At 40.1% G+C, this 22,180-nt stretch overlaps 4 protein-coding genes across 7 annotated transcripts; 1 reads left to right on the top strand and 3 right to left on the bottom strand.

Annotated features, from left to right (window-relative positions):
• Positions 1–555: 555 nt before the first annotated feature.
• Positions 556–6,581, bottom strand: wdr32 (WD repeat domain 32). Its single transcript, XM_017721451.2, has 7 exons — positions 5,908–6,581; positions 5,688–5,801; positions 4,543–4,740; positions 4,256–4,458; positions 3,850–3,924; positions 3,571–3,716; positions 556–2,181 (listed from the first exon to the last, which is right to left on the bottom strand). Exons 1-7 carry the CDS (start codon positions 6,564–6,566, stop codon positions 1,810–1,812), a joined length of 1,767 nt encoding a protein of 588 aa, XP_017576940.1. The 5' UTR covers positions 6,567–6,581; the 3' UTR covers positions 556–1,809.
• A 1,974-nt stretch (positions 6,582–8,555) lies between these two features.
• Positions 8,556–11,888, bottom strand: pomk (protein O-mannose kinase). Its single transcript, XM_017721445.2, has 3 exons — positions 11,729–11,888; positions 10,458–10,738; positions 8,556–9,574 (listed from the first exon to the last, which is right to left on the bottom strand). Exons 2-3 carry the CDS (start codon positions 10,722–10,724, stop codon positions 8,807–8,809), a joined length of 1,035 nt encoding a protein of 344 aa, XP_017576934.1. The 5' UTR covers positions 10,725–10,738; positions 11,729–11,888; the 3' UTR covers positions 8,556–8,806.
• Positions 11,889–11,983: 95 nt separating this feature from the next.
• Positions 11,984–14,703, top strand: grxcr1b (glutaredoxin and cysteine rich domain containing 1 b). Its single transcript, XM_017721449.2, has 2 exons — positions 11,984–12,746; positions 14,566–14,703. Exons 1-2 carry the CDS (start codon positions 12,345–12,347, stop codon positions 14,599–14,601), a joined length of 438 nt encoding a protein of 145 aa, XP_017576938.1. The 5' UTR covers positions 11,984–12,344; the 3' UTR covers positions 14,602–14,703.
• zgc:123321 (uncharacterized protein LOC559912 homolog) lies at positions 14,476–20,905 on the bottom strand. Of its 4 annotated transcripts, none has more exons than XR_001858970.1 (8): positions 20,822–20,905; positions 20,486–20,605; positions 19,291–19,421; positions 19,007–19,152; positions 17,933–18,114; positions 17,392–17,593; positions 15,729–15,998; positions 14,476–14,804 (listed from the first exon to the last, which is right to left on the bottom strand). XR_001858970.1 is itself a non-coding variant. In XM_037538912.1 (6 exons), the coding sequence occupies exons 2-6, from the start codon at positions 20,602–20,604 to the stop codon at positions 17,431–17,433; spliced, it is 741 nt and encodes a 246-aa protein (XP_037394809.1). In that variant the 5' UTR covers position 20,605; positions 20,822–20,905; the 3' UTR covers positions 16,880–17,430. The 4 variants fall into 4 exon arrangements, 1 of the variants encoding a protein (XP_037394809.1); XR_001858971.1 differs by having other exon boundaries at positions 15,929–15,998; XR_005130327.1 differs by having other exon boundaries at positions 15,729–15,836.
• Between the last annotated feature and the right edge of the window lie 1,275 nt (positions 20,906–22,180).

Raw genomic sequence — 22,180 nt, 5'->3', positions numbered from 1 at the left:
TGGAGCTCCATATAATAATCCTGCAGTAAAATACATTACAGATGTGCCCTATATCCAGCTATTTCTTGAGTACTGTAAAACATGGTGTTTTCAACAACTGCTATCACTATTATACATTCAATTAAAAGGGATACTCGTTATGATGTATAATCTACAGTTGTATGCAAACGTTCAGGCAACCCTGGTCAAAATACACATTTGATTTTCACACAGTTGATTTTCTAAGTGAAAATTAATTAATACATCCTCCACAGAGGACACACTTCCGCACATATTAATGCATTATTGCTGTTGATTTAGTGATGTTAATGTGTTGGGGTAAAAATAAAATATTAAATGTGGCATGTCCAAAAGTTACGGGACATTATATTATATATACACAAAAACTGCACACTGAAGTTGGTTCCCTGTACAGAATGTTAACTTATTTTCACTCAGAAAATTAACAGTATGTTTAATTTGACTTCCATATGACCGCATGATTATGTTCAATGCATGTGGTCAAATTAAAAGTTTATAGTGTTCCACTCTGACAAAAAACCCTGCTCCAACAAGTGAAAAAAAAAACTTTATTTTTTTGTACCTCTGCATCTTAGTAGCATTTTAGTGCTAGCATGAATCATTTTGTGATAGAGTGAGTGAACAACAGAGGAATTTCTCTCCCTCTGCGGCCCTTTTCCTCAATTTCTTCTTTCCACATGTTTCATGCACTGAATAACGTGAGAGAGCTCCAAACATTGCCAGTCAGAGAACTGGCCAGTCTTTCCCCCTGAAGGCTACATTAAAAAGATCCCCAACAGTGTTAAATGCTCATCTAATATTAACACGGCTGCATCAAGAGCTCAAATCTCCCAAAGTCCTCTATGTTTGCAGCTCTTAGAACACAGTGGCTGTGCTTCTGAACTGTCTTCAGTCAGTGTGCATATGTACGTTTTGAGAGTAAGAAAAACAGAATTTCAGATTTAGGCAATAATGTTGATTGTCCCTGTAAAGTCTAGGAGTTTGGTGTTTGTGTGAGAGTGAGAGAGGAAGAGAGGAGAATCTTACCAATGCTCACTCAACCAAGAATCATTTATCGGCAGTTAGCTTATCTAGTAAAAGACACGCATACTTGAACGCACACATAGGCACACATGCACACAAGCGTTCTGCTTAAACTATCTACAAATGAGACCCCAAAAACATGACTTCATTAGTGTCACAGGTGGCAATATGCCCATCAAAACATAAAAAGACAAGTTAGTAAGAAACACAGAGAAACAGCAGCTCTTATTAGAGCTCAAGGATGAATATGGTGCTGCTAAATAAATTTGGCAAAATGCAGAAAACTCCATCCATTACAACATTAACAGTTGCACTGCTTACATTCAGTGCTACTTTATACAAAGAGAACTGATTGGCTTAAGCTGCCAGCTGCTGTAGTAGGGAAGTCAGCACTTTACATGCAGGCCGGGCTCCAAGATTGGAGATGAGGTCAAAAGGCATGGAGACTACAAAAAGTAACTGCCATCCTACTAGCACCTTGAGCTCAGCTGTGATGCTCTGCATGCAACTCCAATCAGGGACACGTGCTGTGAGAAAAGATTAATGGCTATTTCTCTCATTACTGCACACATGTTCAGAAATTTTAAAGATTACATTGTCTAACACACAAACCGAAATTCTCTAAAAACATCCAATTCTTTTACACAAACCCACATTCAAACCCTGACACTGTGAACCTAGAAAACACACACTCCCTTTAAGGGCTGTATGTTTCTCCTCACCATCTGCCAGAAGAGTCCAGAAGAGTCCTTGTTTGAGTGTGCGCTAAAAGTGGGGTTGGTAGAGTGCTACACGTCCACTCAGGCAACCTGAGGCCAGCTGACAGTGTGTGGGAGAGAACTTGGAGGTGAGCACCACATCACTGTGGGAGTAGATGGAGCGCACCTCACGCAGGAGCGCCGTACGCACGGGCATGCAGTCCGCCAGCTCAGCGCAGCTCTCATCAAAGGCCAGCAGGCGCACGCCATAACCGTACGGCGAGCAGATGAGCCGTCCGTCCGGGCTGAAACACAGCTCCTTGATGTACCCACGACCCACATTGGCCTCCTCTATGTAGTGCGTGAGCCTCAGAGAGCAGCGCGGGGAGACAGGCGGCCGTGGAGGGGCTCCCTCCTGGAACTCATACACACAAGTCCACTGCAGGGCAAAAAAAAATGAGAGAGAATGAGATACATATACAACAAAAGAAGAATGGAAGCTGATTTGTACTTCTGCAAAGAGGCATGCAAATATATTTCCATAAAGACAAAGGATGATAAAGGATTAATACGTCTGTATATCAAAATATTCAGTCACAACAGGTATACACAGTAATATAAGGATCCAAAAAGAGAAGAATAGCACCTAAACAACTTCAGTTCCTATGCTGATAAATGCTAGACAGATTAAGACATTCCACTCAAAATAACTCTGCTGGCTGGGCAGAGGAAACATAAAACCATAAGACAAAAAAAAAAAATGCTGCCGTTATATGCACATACAGCTGCTATCTGAGACATTATAAAACGGGAGGTGACTGAAAAATGTAACTTTTTGTGCTCCTACTATTGTACTTAAGTTTTTCTTTTTTCTAAAAAGCACTGCAGCCATTTCACAGAAGTAACAATGCATTTTCCTGAGTATGGATTAAGACTATATTATTGCTTGTCTGCCTCAGCTAGAAGTCACACTCTCCACTGGTGCTACATGAATCCTTTAAAACTGACTTGCAGGGTTTTTTTTCTCCTTTATCACTGATGGCAAAATAATTGAAAAAAGTACATGCCATATATCGAATTATTAAACAATACCGCTTTGTCAAATAATTTTTAATCATCCATATAAAATTCAGTTTAGTCTTTTTTTTCCCTTCCGAAGACTAAAAGGTCAGATGTGCCACCATCCAGCCATATATGTTGACTAACTAAACTATCAAAAAGGCAATTTTGTTATATAAAATTCTAAATAAATGTTTGGCAACTTCTGTCCGCAAGTTCTTACTTCCTCCAATGTCAGTCAGCACAATCAAAAACAACAAACTCTGCACAAAAGAGGGGCCAGAGTATTCTATTATAAAGAAACACCAAGTGACCTTTATGGTGTAATGTCAAGTTAGTAGCCCTTTCACAAATTTTGGAAAACACAAACTTGGCAACTCTGCTGATTGGGCAGAGAAAGCAAAAGCGTAAGACCCAAAAAAAAAAAGAAAAAAAGACCACAAAAGTCTGTCATTACAAGCATATATACAGCCATTCTCAAAGATAAACATGAGATCAGAAGTTCTTGCAAATGGCTTATCGCATTCATTATTGCTATTAATAAACTACATTTGTTATTTACTGCACAGGTTTTTATGTACATTCTAGTTTAGCAAACTAGGTCTTCAGTGCCATCTTAACATTACATTAGGTCACATAGGTGTCTACTGACATATGTAAATGTGCATGATAATCACCCACTTTCACTAACTCATACACGCAGAAGTATATTTCAGCTCTTAGCTTGTCTCATCCTGCTCTGAACAGAGGTTAGAGGGTAAGATCTGACCTCTTGGTCGTCCATATTGCTGGAACAGCGAAGCAGCGTGGCCCAACCTTTGGGGTGCAGCTGCAGAGAGGTGATGCAGTTTCCTCGGTCCCTCTCACCTGGGATCTCTGGAGTCAAAACCTCCAGACTGTTTCTGGGAGATAAACCTGAGGGAGTAGAAAACCTTCTCTCAATTCAAATGCAGTCATGATAATAACTCTTTGAAACAACATATTATACAACCAAAAAAGAAAAAACCAAATGTACCAAACCACAAAGACATACAAAAGTCTAACTCACCCTCTCTGTGTGGATGAGATTTGCTGTCATTGCCATGACGAGAGCCTGCTGTCCTGGAGCCTGTCGAGGAACCTTCTGAGAAAGATAAAACCAAGACTCTGTACATTTATCTGTTTATTTGTTATAAAAATATTACCTCTAATCTTAACCAATCAAAGAACACTGCCTGTATACCATTAACAGCTTACTATGACGTTACAAACAAATTTTACCGTGTCTAAAGTTTAATTATTTTACATTATACTTATATACTGAAATTCAAATTTGAGTACTGTTTGACAATCATTAAAACAATTATATAAAATTGGTAACAAAACAATCCTTGGCCATGTCTGCATGGCCACTGACCTTTCAGTTTTCAATTGCAAAAATTATTCTATTATGTATGCACTTTGCACATACGTACCTGTGCTAAGAGGGGCACGTCGGGCCCGTAGAATACGGTAACTGCCAACCTCTAGACTCTGGGTGAGGTCAAGGTCGTGCAAAATGAGCAGGTAACCAGAGGAAGTGGAGATGAGCATCTTACTGCAGTCTGGAGTAAGACGCATTCGCATCAGATACCGCGTGTGAAAGAATTTCTTATGGGGGCAGCCGTCCTCTGTGAACCTACATGCACAACCACCAGTTAGAGCCTGTCACACATATACTGCATACAAAACCGCATGAGAATTTAATAACAAACACACAAACCTGTTGGTGTCCCAGGTGATGACATTTCCATCAAAGCCAGACGTTACGAGCAGGCGAGTGTGTGTATCATACTCAATATTCTTCACCCAGCTAGCATGGCCGTGCAGTGAACACACCTTTGAGTTCAACTTTCTCAAGTCCCATAATGCAATGGTGGTGTCATCCGAACAAGTGGCAAATAACCGGTTATCCAAAAACCTGCCATAATCATAAAACCAGTTAATTACTAGATCTCACACAACTGAATAACACACCGTCTTCAAACTGCTGAGTGGTCGTATATGCCTGGTTGAACGTGTCTAAAGGCCACTATTGATCTATTGAAAAAAAAACAATTTGTAAACTTTTGTATAGGCCTTTATGTTATTCGACTCAAATATACAAGGCTCCAAATATAAAAATTGACAATTATTTAGCTGAAGACAACTGGAATAATGAAAGTCAAATGTCAATTTTTTCAGCTGCTTAGTTTTTGGACAGAGTGGACAAAATACAAAATGCCAGAACTTACATGAAAATAGAAATATATTCTTGGATTTTTTAAATTAATGTAGGGATATACTATCTAAGTCATTATTTGAGTCAAAGTAAAAATATATTTGCTTTTTACTAAGTATCCAATAACAAAATACTGCACATTGTTATTTTTCCTAACTGCCTGTCTACAGCCACACAGGTCTCCAAACTCACACTACTTTTACTTTTTATGTATAAAAACATTTAAATGCAGGTCCTTCTGCACTTCAGCTAGAAACAGAAGCAATTTTTCTTCTTTTACTCAAGTAATATTTTGGTTTCAATCAAGTACACCAGTTTGATAGTGTGTCCATCTCTGCTTTCTGAGCGTCTTATAACATAATATATTAACACATATATAAACAAACCTCAACTTCATAAGACAGTTAAAGAAATACTGAATGAGAAAAAAGGAGACAGTGGGGTTATGGTTAACATTTTGTCAGCGTTTATGTTCCTCACAACTTCTGTAACTGAGGTTGACCCAGTTCTGCAGATGCCATGAGCTTAACAGATGTTAGTCCTGAACGACCTGACGAGCCCTGATCGACGTTTCTTCCAGTGCACATAAACACACCTGCTGTTGCTGGTGAACCTCTCCTCACGTCTACTGTCAGCAGTGCACCTACCTGATGTTGTTCACACAGTCCTCATGCGCCTCCACCAACGTTTTGATATGTCTGGATGAAACAGGATCGAACAGCAGCACCTCCGTCTGCTCGCAGGCTACAGTCAGCACCGACCTACAAAACACACAAACGCGCTGTCGTGGGCTGCCAGCACTGTACGAGGTCGAGCTCTGCCCTCCCTGTGAAAAAAACTGCTCTGGCTCTTTTTCTCTCAGCTTACCCGTCCGGCGAGTACTCCAGATTAAACACGGCCCCGTGAGTCTGCGTGCTCAGGTTCACCGAGTCCGTGGCGGGGCTCATGGACGAATAGAGTCGGGTCATGGTGCGGAAGTTATCACGGGCTGGGTCTACGAGCGGCCCTCTGCGGACAGTCCGCTTCCACAACCACGAGAAGAGGGAGTCGCAGAGCCCCGAGCTCCTGCACCCCGAGCTCCGTGCGCCGTCTCCCGCAGACTCCAGCCTGTGGCCCCCGCTGCTCTCCTTGGGAGGAGAGGGCGGTCGGGAGCAGCTCTCTTCTTCCTCCTCCTCCTCGTCGCTCTCATCCTCTCGGAACAGCTCGTTCAGGTGACGGACGCCGGCGCCCCGCGGCTCCTCAGGCTCGCTGCTGTCGCTCGGCTGGCCCGAGCTCATTGTGGCGGCGGCGCCGTTTTGAACACAAAAAGTTACGGACGGAGACTCGGGGCCTGAGCCCAGCTCCGCTTCAGCGCGCAGTCCCGCCAGAGACAGCGCTGGAGCCGCACTCCGGGCACAAACACTGCGAGTCGGCCGCAGGTCCGAGCGCCGCACTGACCCGCTAACGTAAACACTGGACCGCCGCGAGTCCGCGGAGACAACACGTGACGTATTTCTGCTTCCGTTTCCGCTATTGACGTGCGACATGACCGTTTTTCCCTTTGATGGCAAATAATAAAGAATCTGATAACGGTACATTTAAAAGTCTTCTTACAGATATAAGAGACATTTCTACCGCGAAAATCAGCTAAATTGTGAACATCAAAAATATATGTTGAAAGCAAACTGTATTAAACCAGAAAGTCACCCTATTTTTATAATTACGATTTTATATTTCAATTCAGGATTTATTTACATTTATGTTCACTATATAGTGCACTATTTGGGGCTTCCATCTTGTAGCGGTGTCCGAAATCATAGTTCAAAAGATCAAGTGCGCTCATACAATCCCACAATGCACCACAATAAGTAATGAATAATTAAAATACCGTTGGGAATAGTGCATACCCATAATGCATTGCATTGTTTGTAGGTGATGAGCAAGCCTGTATGATGTCAGTGTCCGAAATTTCCCTACGACCCTTATGAATTCTGCTCTTTGTAATAGTGTTCTATATAGTGATCCACATTTTCCAGTGCAGGGTTTAGTGATTAGGGGACCATTTCTGACACAGGTCAGTCCATATGCAGAGACTTATTTTAGCCACACCCCTGCACTTTAGAGCAGGAAGTGAGACTGCATCCCTGTCCCTCATGTCCACTTGGTGATCAGTTACAGACCATCGTTTTGAAGTAAATGTGTCCCGCAGTCTAAAAATCAGTGTGTAACATTAAGAATGGTCACTACTGAAACACATATTTCTGCAGTTTTGTAAACTTTTGTTTTCATGAAAAATGTTCTGAATTTATGTGTGTACACCTGTGATGGCATGTACAGCTGTGTGTGCTAGTCATGTAGGCTACTGACTAGACTTTGAGTTGTGCTCACAATTAGCTAAACTTGTCACCGGCCAGTCACTAGTCAATAATTCGTTTTCATCTAATAAACATAATTGAGGTGTAGAATCTGAAAAGTCTAAAAGTCCAAGTCTGTTAAAAGTCTGTTTTTTGTATTTTAGTAGACAAATATACCTTAACAATACATTATACATTAAAAAATACATGAACAAAATATGTATAGTCTTTGTGCCATCTTTTTATTTCTTTTGTCCTTTTGGCCCCCGGCCCACCACGAACACTGCACGTTGGCTGCTTAAGACAAAAGGTTTGTTCATTTAGTATTAAGTGCTACGTAAACCGTCAAATTTAGTGGAGTGAAATAACTCCATGTCTGTGCATTAGGAGCTTAAAGCTGCTACTATATAATTTTTTTTTTTTGCCAAAATCAGAGGGATCACTTCCATGTGTCTGTGCATATAAACATTATAGACACAGGCTTAAAACATGGTCCTGTCCAATGTTTAGGCCTCAAATACAAAATCACCATAACAGATATGATAAAAGTAGGTAAAGCACTTTCATCATCAAAACACGCGTCATTCAGAGCTGCCAATTTTAAGTACACACTGAAGACTCCCAAGGAGTAGAATTACTGTAGTTGAGTATCTTGAGTCAAACATTGGCAGAACATGTTTGAATGCAGATAAAAATCATGGAGGATTTGATATTTAGCTGATGAAATCAATTAAGCAACTGAGAAAACAGGAAAAAAGCAGTGCAGTGGTGAGCAACAAAATTGCAAGTGTTTAATGTTATTAACAACAGAAGGAATATGCAGTGATCATACATTATATGAATGAATCATAAGGGGACACTATATAACATTACACAATGATACAAAAAATGCACATAAAACTGTATTCTACTCTAAGAGCTAACTGGTTTGTGCACCTAACATACTACTGTCCAGAGCTATTTAACAGAGCGAAATATTATGTAAGATGCTATTTTAAAAAAAGCAAGGTTGCTAATATCGGATCACTTTTTTATGGTTAATTTGTTACTCAGATCATTTCAGCATGTTTTGTCACAGTAGATCGATCATAACTTCCAATGATTTACTACAATGCCTCAACTACTGCAATGTACAAAAAGTCGACAGTCACTGATATATTGACAAAGAGAATGAGACGTCACTGAGCAAAAGAGCATGGTTTAAACTTTATTAACGGCATCCCATTTTTCTCACACAATTATCACTGCTCAGACAGTGCAAAAATTATAAGAAATACTAAGAAATAAAGAAATACTTCAGGATCAGTTACTGCCTATTCTGCTAATCAATACTACTACAAGGACAGGAAATACTTAACCAATATTAGTCACATTGGCCTCAGACTTTTTCTCAATATGCGAAATCAATGAAATGCAAGTCATACAATGCAATTTTACAACATTTCTCTGACAATCTCTGTGTGGCTTTCCTTCATGCTGTCATAAACAGAGCGATACGCATTTAGGACCTCACGTGCTGATGGCCGTAACCGAGGATCTTGCTTCTTACACTCTGCATGAATCTGAAAGAGGTGGAAATGGATGACGTCACTTCCGGAGACATGACCCAACAAAAAACGTGTCACGTCTGGAATCTTCCAAATGTCTGACTTTTCATCGTAATCAGGCATCCGATCGTCTGAGAAAGGCACATCCTCACCAAAAGGCCATAGTTGCTCCGGAGCCACAAACTGCCCCATCAGCTCATGGTGACCACATTTCACCCCCTGACGGCCAGGCACCACCACTGGCAGCGCATCCAGGTCATTTGCTAAAAGCCGCAAATCAGAGGTCAGCAGGAACTGACTAAGTGTCTTGTGTAGGTCATTAGTGTCACACATGACACGGATGCCCGCTGGGCTATTGTGCAAGAAGACCAAGAAGGCAACATAATCCAGTGCCAGCCGCAGTCGTGTCTGCCAGGAGTTCTGACTGCGGTAACGATCTTGAGCAAGAGTAGCATCAAGTGTGAGTACAGATCCCAAAGGGTGGTACTCTGTTACAAACGCTCCATCTTCTTCACACGCCCCCACTAGCGTTATTACACGGACACTTTGCAGTGACCTCAGCATGGACACCCCATGAAGGAAATCAGCCATGTACTGACCTGATGAAAGGACAGACAGTGCTACTTTTTGACCCTGCCACTCTGACAGATACACCTGGAACACAAAAGACCCCATGAATTCCAACATAAACCATTCAGGCAAATATGAGAATGCACTGAAATTTCAGCCACTGAAATTTTTCACTGCAAAAAAATAAAAATCGACCTAAAACAAAGTGTCAAGCTCTAAGACAAGTACAAATCATTGTACTGGTAATTAAAACACGAAAGTGATTAGACCGATGTTCACAATTCATGAAGCTGATAGATCTGAATATTCTATTCCACATTAAATGGTGTGACAATTACATTCTTCCCTATTCACTTTTGTTTGCATTTCCCAGGCTTCACAGATGCATTCAAACAGTTGGAGCTACAGAAGATCAACACTTAAAATGTTGGCTGTGTGAAACATTTTCACAGTTTCTACAAAGACCATCATCATAGTTCATGTTGAGCATCAAGTGGAGAGGAGGTACACTACCCAAGAACCTCTATACTACAAGAGTGTTTCCACAAAACTCAATATCCCATTCAATATGCAGAATACAACAAAACAACAGAAGCAGAAAGGAGAGTCTCTTCTAGCACACTAACACCATCTGTAGCCACAGTTTTTGAAATGGCATAAAATTTATAAACAACAGAACCAAAGAGCACATTATAAACTAAAAAAAATGGAATCCATTGCCTTGGATGTCAACAACGTTGAATTTCATGGTACATGCTTTATCCTACTGTAATAATTTTAGTACATTTATTTTATGTAAACCATTTTAACTTATTGTAAGCTATCAGGTTTTTGATTTATTGTGGTTTCAGCTAAGACTTTTCATTTTGGTGCATCACTACGCAATGCACATCAAACACTCATTCGCCCAGAGAGCATGATAAGGTACTGAAACTTGGAGAATCTACACACAATATAGGAGTCTGACCTTCTTCACAGCTCCCTGTCCAACGAGCCTGAGGCGACGGACATCAGCACTGATTTCGGCACACTGTAGCCAAGGCACGCAGCTGGTCATAGTGCCCACTTTAAAGTACCCTGGAGGACATTGTGTATGTGCTGAAGGAGGGGCACTGCCCTGGTATACAGCATCCAGATAGATATAGAGCAGCACGTTGGCACAGAGCAATGCTACCAGACATAGAACCACTGCAGGAACTCCACACTTAGCCCCACGTCCACTACTGCGACCCATGACAGCATTTTAATCTGTGTGAGAGAAAAGACATCAAAATATCTCAAATAGAAAAAAACATGACTTTCTTCACATCACAGCAACACCAAAATAAAGCTGTCTAAAATAAAACGTAACTCCTGTACTAAACCAGACACAGGCAACATTACAAAATTGGACCGGCAAAACCTGAAACCAAATGAAGGTGGTCTTTATGTAATAAGCTGAATATTGTGTCACAACTAACATGCCATCAATCTCCAGAGAACTGCCTGTAATAAGCAACTAAAACTGATGAGATGGATATACACTGGCCCCAAAAGGTATTTGGACATTGGAACCATACTTAATGCATTATTTCATTGTGTTAGAAAATGCCTTTGTATACTTCTGAGTTCATGACCCCATCAATGAACACAAGCTCAGCACCACCACTGTAAGAAAAACAGCCCCACACTTTGATGTTTCCAGATCTGTGCTGTATAGTGTTTCGCAACCCTGGTCCTGGAGGCCCCCTGTCCGACTCCGTTTTAGTGGTTTCGCGGCAGATCCAGCTAAACAGCTCATCAGCAGTCCATTGGGCCTCCAGGACCAGGGATGAAACGCACTGCTTAGGGCACAGTGCAGTTTAGTTGACTTCTCCAGGCTTTGTCCACTCAAAAGACTCTACCGATGTGCAAGACGTGTTTCTCTCTGAAATAAATATGTTGTCGTTAAATACAGAGTAAGCTAAAGAATTTCACTACAGTTTACCAACGGTTAACTGTCTAAATACTTTACTTTGAGGGGCCACCGTATTCGGATACATCCCACCCTCCACGTGAAACATTTGATCACGACAAAACAAAACCAATTCGCAACTGTGTCTCTTTGGCAGGTTCTAATTACGAGTTTGTTCAGGTAAAGTGGACACATTTGGTAGAGCTCATGCTCGAGGCAGACAGAAACACAGCTCAGTTTGAGGAGTGGAACCCAGTTCCATACTAATCCTATTAACACAATTCTTAGTTACATGCAAAGCTTACCGTGCTGTGCTGTATTCCTATTCAAGTTTGCCAGTCATGTATTTCGTAAATGAGGTAAAAAAAGGATGTCGTCCATAAACAGCTAACGCTACATGCTGTAAACGCTAAACTTTCCTCCGCTGCTCGTGTTTTCATGCGGCTTCGTCTTCTCCTACGAAGCGAGGATTGCGAAGTTAACGCTGATCTGAGCGCTGCACTGCCATCTAACGTCACGCAGCGGTAACATTGTCTGAACTCTCAGACGGCATCGATTGAAAATCATACAAGTGGTTGAACTTCATCCTCTCGGTTCCTTCGATAAACTTTCACGGCTGTTGTCTCGCAGTTACGTCCAGTCATATATGGTAAAGTAAACTTTATTTCCTGCCTCACAAAGGCAGCTGTTCTCATTGCGTGTCGTAATTTGTTTCATTTCTTATTCAGTCTGTTTTCACCGTCTCCATGGATCAGCTTCATTCAATATTAACACATTCGGTGTCAACCCGACACCCGGCGGTCACTCTCGCGCAGCGCGTCGATCAGGGCGGACATCGGGCTGTAATAAAGGGGGCTTTACTCTGTTTTAGACGACATGAAATGAGTGAATGATGTAGTTTTTTTGGGTGCTCTGCTGCTGATGGAGCGACAGACGGGGAGGCTCGAGGCGGGCCGCCCGCAGCGCAGGGTTCGTTTTCGGGTGGCGTCCGCGCGCTCCGGCCGCGTGCTGGCGGAAGTCTTCCGAGAGGAGCCGCTTGAGGACCCGGCGGACTCGGACACCACCGGCAGCTCGGAGCCCGAGCGCCCAGCCTCGCCCGCCAACAGTGAGGCCAACAGCCACCTGAGCGCAGCGGCGGGAGCGCGGGCGGACGACAGCGGGAGCGAGCCCGACGACCTGCTGCTGTACGCGAGCGGCGCGAACGAGCGCGTCTTCAGCGGCAAGCGCGTGACCATCCGCAGCAAGAACGGCACGGTGCGCGGGGTGAGGGACAAAGTGAGCGCGGGGCAGATGCTCTTCAACACGCTGGCCAAAGTGTACGGGGTGAGTACGAGGCTGGAGTATGGAGCGGGTGGTGGGTCTCAAGTCGACCCCCACTTCCACCCGTCAACCTAACCGTGAACCTATACCATGAGCTGAAACCACCATTACTAGCAGACCCAACGTCCTAAATGCCGCCATTCGTTCATTTAAGCAGCTCATTTTTATCAGACTGACTGCTTTAACAAGGGCAATTCCACCGACTTTTAAACATTTCTGCGTAGCTCATTGAAATGAATTCGTTGAAAAAGAGGACTGATGTAAAATAGTTCTTCAGGTTGATGGAGAATGTGTTGTATATGGTTCTACATAGAACCAAAAAGGGTTGTGCTATCGTTATGATGTCAAGCTTGTCATAGTAGAACCCTCTTTGGTGCGACATGGAACCATTTTCAAAAGTTTCTGTGCAGAACCACATACAACACAACATTCTCCATCACAATGCAAAGAACCATTTTAAGCATTACATGGTCCTACATAGAACTCATGGTTCTAAATAGAACAATTCCTTTGACTAGAGAACCCTTGAAGAACCATCTCTTGATGATCATTAATGGTAATTTGGACCCTTCAGGAAAATCTGTGACATCACACATTAAAGAACTACATGCTGGCATGAGAGACCCTCCAGTGAGGTTAGGCTACTTACAGGTGGATGCGAGACAAATCCAGTGGCAGTGATTCAGAACTTCCCTAAATCTGAACGCAGTTACGCCTGACCCTCTTTACGATTCTTGGTCTGAAAATGAGCTTTCATCAATGAATTCATTCATTAGTTATAATGAATGCGTGTGAGCCCATATCAAATGATAGCATTTGCAAAGAACTTTATTCCTAATTATGGTCATTTAGAAGTCCAGTGAGACTGTGAAGCTGAAAAAATGTGTAACGTTGAAGCACTTGACTGTTTCCAGTAGACTATTATACAGCACTATGGCAGTTCAGTCTCAGCCTAAATTGGACTTTTAATGGTGAAATACCATTGACATTGCAGTTTAGTCCAAGGCTTAATCCAGGTTCACTAGACCAGCCCTTTAAATCTTAGTGAATTAAACACACAGTTGTACACAGAAGTTTGAACATGCTTAGTCAAATTACATGTTTTTTTTTTCATTTTATGTGGAGAAAAGTTAACACACTCTCTACAAAGAACAAACCTAAATATATTGGAAACATAAAACATGAAATGTGCCATAACTTTTGCACAGGCCACATTTTATGTTTTGTTCTCTCAGTATGTTGAATTAAGCAAAGCAATAATTGTGTATTAAAATCTGCGGTAGTATGCTCTCTGTAGAGGATGTGTTAACTTATTTTCACTTAGAGCATCAACAACATATGTAATTTGACCGGGGTGATCAAACCTTTGCATACAACTGTACATAACCATACTAACTGACCTCTGGCTGTCCTCTTAAAAGACAGACAGACAGGGAGATATTCCCTGTCTATTGCTCAAGGACCCTCAGCCAGTGTGCAGTTTGGTTCCCACCTCCTAGAAGGAGATCAATGGCTCAGCTGATTTGCTGACTGAAGCATGATAGAAGCCAAAGCTAAACACGGTTGACAAGCTAGAGGGAAGGACTGAATACAGAAAATTATTTGTAAATTTGTTATATATTGGTATTGAGTTAGAATAGTGTCAGAGTAGAGGAAGAGTGTGCAGAAACAATCAAACTAGAGCTGTTTTAGTAGTAAACAAGATGTGAAGGAATGATGGATGAAACACAGATTGAACTGCATAAAGGAGCACATTGTGTATTGCTTACAAAGGTCATTTACATCGAACAAATCAAGAATGTTCTCTGTTTCTTCTCCTAAGGGCTCTCTGCAGGGAAACGAGCCAAAGAGACCATGAGGCTCTGCTTGCCAAGAACACTGCTGTAGCTTAAAGCAGTGCAGAGTAGAGGATCACACCTGGACTATTGGGTGAAGGGCCTCAGGGACCTATGATAAACAGAGGCCAAGGACTATTTGGGTCAGTTGCTGTCAACACAAGGTTTTGGGAATCTCATCACTGCTCACAAACATCAACGTCCAGTTTTACTCCTCATGGTGTACCTTGAACAGAAAATATCGTCACATTGCAGGAAAAGGCAAAAACATTCTTAATTTTTTTTCATCAAAGTTAATATAAAGAGATTTAATTCAAGTAATTTTGGAGCATTTTTATTGCTTCATTTATCACGACATTTTCACACAATGTAAAGGACAGCTGCTGTGCTTAAACTATATAGAAAAACAGTAACGAATTGGAAGTTTTTTTTTTTGTTGTTGGACAGTGACAATGTCTAAAAACGCACCTCACAATCTTTGTGTTAAGTTAAATCATTTTATTAGGAGATACATGCTTGGTAGAAAAAAGAAAAATAGAATCTTTATTAAGCCTGAAGCAAACTGAAATCATGCATGATTAACCTGATTAACCATGATTAAACTTTGCAGGCTTTCTGTGATTACTTAAGAAGTGCTTTGTTTCACAAAAGTGTGAATCAGTGCAGTAATGAAATAATTAAATACAATAATAATGTATAATGGAATAATGAAATACACACTTTTACAGTGAGTAAACACACTTCTGCTGCAAGATAATTAGTGTTCATAGCAACTGACCCTCCTTTTTGTAAATGACTTTTATTTGTAGAAAAAAATACTGTAAATATGACCTTTGTATTAACATTTCCTTTGCATCAATATGTTTTGATTGAATAACAAGAACGACTGTAATTTATGGACAACTGGCTTTTCAGTTCTGTATGTTAATGTCTATTTTGTGTTAAAATCATTGCATCTTTAGTAACAAGCAAACCACGTGTTATGTATTTTTTGTTCGGCTCTGTTGCTTTTTATGAAATAAGTAAATTTAAGGTTTTTTTAAGTAGTGGTAGTTTTTATTAAACACAAAACGTGCAGTCAATAGTATTTTTAATGTACTTTTTTGTGAGCATGGAGGGTAGTATTTTATATAATAAATATGCAAGGAACCTTATGAGGATATTTTGGTGCACTCCACCTCTGCATGTATAACTTCAATTATGAATAAGATCAGAAGGACAAAGAGATCATTTTCTCCTGCATAATTCAGTATTTGTTCTGAAAGAGAGAGAGGGAGAGAGAGAGATAGCGAGAGAGAGGAGAAGAGAGAAGGTCATCTCATATATCAACAGTTCATGTTTAAGACGTACCTGACACATTCTAGGTACAAGGCAAGTATCTGACCCTGAAGTAAGGTTAAAGGCCATGCGTCCAAGGATACTAGTGAGGATTAAAATGAAAGACAAGGTAGTCAAGCAAACATGAAAGTTTTCTACAAATTTTAGAAACAATTTCTCTAGCTACAAAGCATGGAAGCTCTAACAAAGAGTTCTACTTCTTTAACACACTACTTTGGGTTAGAAGGAGACATTGCATAATACAAAAGGACATTGGCACTTTAGTGACTCTGAAAAAACATAAATACCACAAGTTTCATGAGTTATATGACAAATTTAGTTCTACACTCAGCAAACAACCAGTAATGTGTTGCTTTTATATATGCATACATGCTCTTTACAGATAATATAACTGTGTGACGGTTATCAAAGACTAAACATTACACATTATATGCACTAAAGGCAATAAACATAGAATGTATTCACATTAAGGCTGTGCATAGGCTTTAGAATAACTTGGATATATGGACGAAAAATGTTAAATACATTTTTTAAAAAAGACAATGTAATATGCTTGCTGACTCATGATTGTTTTGTCTTAAGCATGTTGGTGCTCTAATGTAGGCCAATGCTTTATTTATATATTTATATATATATATATATATATATATATATATATATATATATATATATATATATATATATTACGCTAGCATAATTGCCCATTAGTCATGGCAGTAAAAGAGTGCAAGTAGCAATATAACAGATTCTGTAAAAGTATGGTCACCCTAGGCCTGCCTGTGCTATGGGCCACAGTGCAAAAAAAATAACAATACAATTAACAAAATGTACAAAGTAGTAGTGAGTTAATAGTAAGTATAGCCTTTAGTGGTGCAGCGAATCTCCGTAATATCAAGGTTATTCAGGTCATCACCAGTCAGAAAATAGAACACGAAAGCTTTCATCTTCTAATACAAATGTGTCTTGTTTGCAGTCTAACAGAATTTTATTATAATGAACATTCCATGCCGGTTTCCTCCAGCAGCATAATAGAGAGGTTGCATTGTAATTGGGGAAAGCAGAAAGATGGGAGCATAAAGCAAAGTTTCTTTCAAACAATCTGCCATTGTTGTGAACATTTAGCAAGCAGAAAAGCTTTTAAGAAGTTCCTGAATAAAGCTAAATATGGGTTGTTCAATATTATTACAAATGTAAGCTGCTTAATAATATGAGGCTGATTATGTTTGAGATTAAGGTTTTGTGCCCTAATACTAATGTACTTACTGTCCCAGAAAGGAAGCTTCGCAAATTTGGGAGTTACATGCTTCTTATAGTGACTTTGAGTGAACTTTGGTAGTGGAAGAAACACTGGTTTTTATTTGCTCCTGTCACACTTGCTGAATGGAAGTTCACAACTGTTTCCAAATGACGTCTGTTAAGTAATTGGAAGTTGCTTTAAAAACCAGACTTCAGTTTTATAGATATTTGCACTTAACCATTGCTGACAGCATGCTGAGCTTTCCCCATGTGGACCATCAGAAGACAGTGAGCAGGGCAAAGACTCCATACAGTAGAGCGCAGGGGTAAGCCACAAGCAGCTGCTGTCCACCCATATCCAGAGTCGAGCTGAAGATTTTAGAGGCTGATAGACTGCACCAGCCAATCACAAACAAGGCCAGCAAAGTGCCCAACAGTCCTCTGCACACACAAAGCAGAAACAACTTCATTACACACCAGAATCTGGAAAATCCATCTTGTTAATGTGACTTTTCTTTTGCTTCATTAAGAAGTATTAGCATAAATGCTGAGTATGTGGTTTAGATAATGTGGGAGAACTACAGAGCGTATTAACAAAGCAACAGACGGAATTGAGACGGAGACTGAAAATTACATTTGGATGTCGGAAGTAATTACAAAGTTTTGAAGGAAGTTTATGGTCAATTGAATTGGTTTGACTGGACTGTTCCATTGTTCAGCTGAGTTTCAGATCATGTGTAAAAGTCTTGGTAAAGTCTTGGTGTGGTGGTAGTTACTCACTGTAGGGAGTAAACAACAGCAAAGGCAGAGAGAGCCACCATTGGAAGCAGGGAGTATCCTAATACGCTGGCCACACATCCATAGGATATGGTGTATGCGCTCATCAGATTCAGCAATGTACACATGCCAACACAGCCCAGTGCACTGATACCATACACATAGCCAAAATGGGCCTTCCCTGCCTGTGAGGAGAAAGCAAACATAGACAATGAAAAAAAATCTCATTACCAATACAATGTGTAACTGAACAGATAATGATGTAATAGAGATGTAATGATACACACAGGCCAATGACAATACCGGTTACTTTGAACAGAATTATGACTATAATAAGTTGGTATAATAGCAGTTGGTATGGTTTTTAGCATAGTAGGTAATGTGACCACAGATTGGAGGTCATGCTCCCAAACCAGTCAAGCGTACCATGCTACACCAATAAAGGCTACACAGAATGTGTCAAAGTGAGAGTGCTAAACTTTGTCAAGTTCAAGTTATTTTTCACAATTTATTTATATAAATTTAATTAAATTTTGCAACATACTTCATCATGTATTGAATGAGTTTACTGCCTTTTCACAAACGTCTTGCTGTTAGCTTAAAGATGGATGAAAAAAAACTAGGCAAGTAATGTTAGCTGAGGTAACATTCCATTAGCATTTCTGTTTATCTAAAAGACTATCTACCTCTCTCTAAATTTTGGTGTTCAAACAGTGCGACTGCATTATGCAGCATAATTCATAAATATCTAATGTCTACAATGTATTGTCCCATCTCCATGATGCTCACTGGCACAGTCTAGCACTGTGATATCATGATGCATCATTACACCCCTATAATGTGACCATCCTTCCAACAGTTTTTACCCATAGTGTTATAATTGATAATATCTAATGAAAGGTGTAAAGCGGGGCTCATTAGTTCTAGTCCCAGCTGGCCAAAGCCCAGCATAGTTATTGATCTCATCTGTTAATTATGTGGTGTAGTTGTTGTTTTAGAGAAATCACAAAAGTGTACTGGACTATGGCCCTCCAGGACTGGAATTTAGGACCCCCTGGTGTAAGATATATTTTATACCATTAAAAGAGTGATGCCCATAGCGATGCAGAAAAGTACAGGACCAGTTAAGTCTGTCTCATTCATGATACTCCCGTCTGCTGGTTTCAGTGGGTTCAGCACAGTCAGAGTCTTCTGCCAGATGTGATCAAAGTTAATGCCCAGCTCTGATGAGGTAAACACAGATCAGTGTCCCATGTTCATTCCCTTGTCCCTTTCTGTTAATCATTATTTAAAATCATTCTTATTTCCCTATTTATTAAACAAATCTTAAAACATTTCATCTTAATATCTATTTTGTTTACCTTCTAACAATGGGGGTTCTTCCTCAAAGGAGTCAGTGTTCTCAGCAGCCCCTGGAGGAGCCGCAGGCTGGAACACCATTCCAGTGTACGGTTGGTCCTTTGGTGGGTCATAGTAAGCAGCCACATCATCTCTGCCAATCAAATTGCAATCAGCTATTTAAAATCACAGCTGCTTTAAAGCTATTAAAGGCCCATAACCTACACTTTTTTGTGTGTGTTTTGTTTTCTGCCATGAGGCCCACTTGTGATGTACCAAAAATAACATCATTAAATGTAAAAATGTAAATTTCATTTTTACATGAACATTTTCCACCCTCTATTATTCCTTATAATTTAACAGACTGATTTTATTACTGTGCCAGTAAGACTGTTTTGTGTGGTTGTCCTGTATTGTGCTTCATTTTAAAGGCTGTTCAACCTTCTAAAAGAAGGCTGAATCAGCAGATATAGGTCAATGTGTTGGTTTTAATGATGTCTCAAAAACATTTTAAACATTTTAAAACTTTAAAATTGTCAGCTTAGTTTCTATACATGGACCTTAGAGACTGGGGAGTAAATGGCATGTTCTAAAAATGTTTACATACTTCATCAAACGTTTTCATTTCAAAATTGTGTTATTTTCTTTAACACCTAGCACCTCTCAGCATGAAGAAAGTCTCAGTGCTGGATTGCTAGTTTATTAGCTATCTTATAGATGCACTTTATAAATATAGTTTATACAAATACAAATGCAGTGGTTACAACCCCAGCCTGTGCATTTTAATGTTTCTCCTGCTCTTACACACCTGATCTAAATAATCAAGGCTGGGTTTGCCAAAAACATCATCGTACAAAGTTGATTCTTAAATGCTAGAGTGAGCATCACACTGAACTCCCTCTCTATCAGTTAAGATGATATTGACTCTAATATGTTTTTGGGAAAATGGGCCCATCCCATTAGCTTCTCCCTGCTTTGAAGTAGGTGTGCCTGAGCAGGAGAAGCACTAAAAGTTTACACCAGGGGTTGGGAGCCTATGTATCAATGGAAGGGGACCATAGGATAAGCGGTGACCAGATATTGTTTGGGTGGTGTATCATTTTCAACACAGCAATGACACCAACGTGATAGTGGTAACTTAATGTATATCAGCAAAGTCCTCAAGATGCTGATCGCTGCATTCATTGTAGTGAGTACAATAGACAGTAACAGTCTTACATATTGTGGTAATCTGGGCTGGTATATGCTGCTTCATAGCCACATGCGTCTTGCCCCTGATTATCAATATTATACTCAGACTGGTAGAAGTCTTGATCAAATTGCTGGAAGTCCCCCATTCTAAAAGCAACACAACAAGAGACAACATAGTGGTAAGCACCTCAAGATCAGCACTATGCTATGACAAAGCAACTAGAACTACCAGTCATTAAGTGCTATCACTGTCTCTGTGTACTCTAAATATCTGAATCATACATGTATGTATATACAGAGACAGATACTACATAAACATCTGACTTGAAAAGTTTACACTAAATCTACATCTAATATAAATACCTCAACAATCCAGAAGAGTACTCCTACGATGAACAGAGTGGCATATTATGGTGAGGGTCTGCCTGGTCACAAGGCAGCTGCTAGCTGTGTGTAATATGTATTTGAGAGGTTATTTATAGTCAGCTATATTTACACAGAGGACATAGACAGCCCTGAGACTAGTGGACAATGCTAGGAATTAGTTGTGATTTTATTTATACTTCTCTTCAAATCAAATATTTATTTTTCATTTTGTGTCCATGTTTATGCCTTTGTTCTGTACTTTCTCAACAATTAAATATCTGTATTTTGTCACTGCAGCCTTTTCACAATGTTTTTATGGATTGTGTTAAACTGAGAGAAAGCTGTGATGAGTTGAGGTCCTGCTCCTAAGGCTTTCTGTAATGTAGCTCTCAAATCTGTGAAAATGAGAATTTTGGTCCCTAAAAATTTGAAATTTAGCCTGTTCACTGTGTATTAGGTGTGTAAAAACAGATGATATGAAGGGGTCAAATCAACCGCATCATTTTTGTGATGCAGTTTTTATAATGAACATTTAATATATTATGCACTTTTTGTTTTTGTGTTGTTTTCACATTTTTATTCCACTGCTGTGTAACCAATTACATTCCATTATATTTACCTGTGATCATACTATAACCTGTTATATACTGAGCTGTGTTTTCTGAAGAGCTCTACCCTTGAAGGGTAATTACACCAATGTTTCAAAATTTCTGCACAATTCAATGATTGAGATGTAAACAGGATCATTCAGACATACACAATAAAAAATGTAGCTGAAAAAGTACTTCATTCACAATTGTCTTTCCTAAGATACAGAGACATCTAGTGGCAGATGTGTGACTTTTACATAACACCCCAATTGGTTTTAGTTTAAACCACGCTTTAAAATGCAGTTTCCGAGGACACAGGCGCTGACTTTGAGAACCCACAAGATTCACTCTGGTTTAAACTCAGGTTACACTTGAAACTACAGTTAAGCTAATGACAGTACGAGTGTCCCATTATCAGTGGTAAACCCAAATCAAAAAGTCTTTTTAGGTGCTATTTTGTCTTAACTCCCTGCATGGACCTCTCCACCATAAATATTTTTTATAAAGATATTTTAGACAGAAACCCTCTCAAAACAAAGCCTCTGTCTTTAAGCACTGCATTCACAACCAAAAACATTCTATGAGGGAGCTTTTAGAGCAGGGGTATCCAATCTCATCCAGAAAAGGCCAGGGTGGCTACAGGTTTTCACTCTAGCGAAGCAAGAGATCACATGATCATTTGTTAGACTGAAAACAGTTGATAAAAGAAGTGGAATCAGGTGTGCTCCCGCTTGGTTGGAATGAAAACCTACAGCCACACCTCAAG

Source organism: Pygocentrus nattereri, chromosome 5, assembly GCF_015220715.1.
Source record: "Pygocentrus nattereri isolate fPygNat1 chromosome 5, fPygNat1.pri, whole genome shotgun sequence".
NCBI classification, from domain to species: Eukaryota; Metazoa; Chordata; class Actinopteri; order Characiformes; family Serrasalmidae; genus Pygocentrus; species Pygocentrus nattereri.
The sequence above is the reverse complement of the archived record's forward strand: the minus strand, read 5'-3'. Positions and strand labels throughout refer to the sequence as shown.

Coding starts and splice junctions, on each gene's coding strand:
- wdr32 (XM_017721451.2), bottom strand. CDS start 6,566: ATGTCGCACGTCAATAGCGGAAACGGAAGCAGAAATACGTCACGTGTT. Junction 5,802..5,907: donor CTGGAGTACTCGCCGGACGG/GTAAGCTGAGAG, acceptor TGTGTTTTGTAG/GTCGGTGCTGACTGTAGCCT. Junction 3,925..4,255: donor ACGTGCCCCTCTTAGCACAG/GTACGTATGTGC, acceptor TATCTTTCTCAG/AAGGTTCCTCGACAGGCTCC.
- pomk (XM_017721445.2), bottom strand. CDS start 10,724: ATGGGTCGCAGTAGTGGACGTGGGGCTAAGTGTGGAGTTCCTGCAGTG. Junction 9,575..10,457: donor GACAGGGAGCTGTGAAGAAG/GTCAGACTCCTA, acceptor TTTGTGTTCCAG/GTGTATCTGTCAGAGTGGCA.
- grxcr1b (XM_017721449.2), top strand. CDS start 12,345: ATGGAGCGACAGACGGGGAGGCTCGAGGCGGGCCGCCCGCAGCGCAGG. Junction 12,747..14,565: donor CGCTGGCCAAAGTGTACGGG/GTGAGTACGAGG, acceptor TCTTCTCCTAAG/GGCTCTCTGCAGGGAAACGA.
- zgc:123321 (XM_037538912.1), bottom strand. CDS start 20,604: ATGGGGGACTTCCAGCAATTTGATCAAGACTTCTACCAGTCTGAGTAT. Junction 19,153..19,290: donor AGAACCCCCATTGTTAGAAG/GTAAACAAAATA, acceptor TTACCTCATCAG/AGCTGGGCATTAACTTTGAT. Junction 17,594..17,932: donor GCTGTTGTTTACTCCCTACA/GTGAGTAACTAC, acceptor TTGTGTGTGCAG/AGGACTGTTGGGCACTTTGC.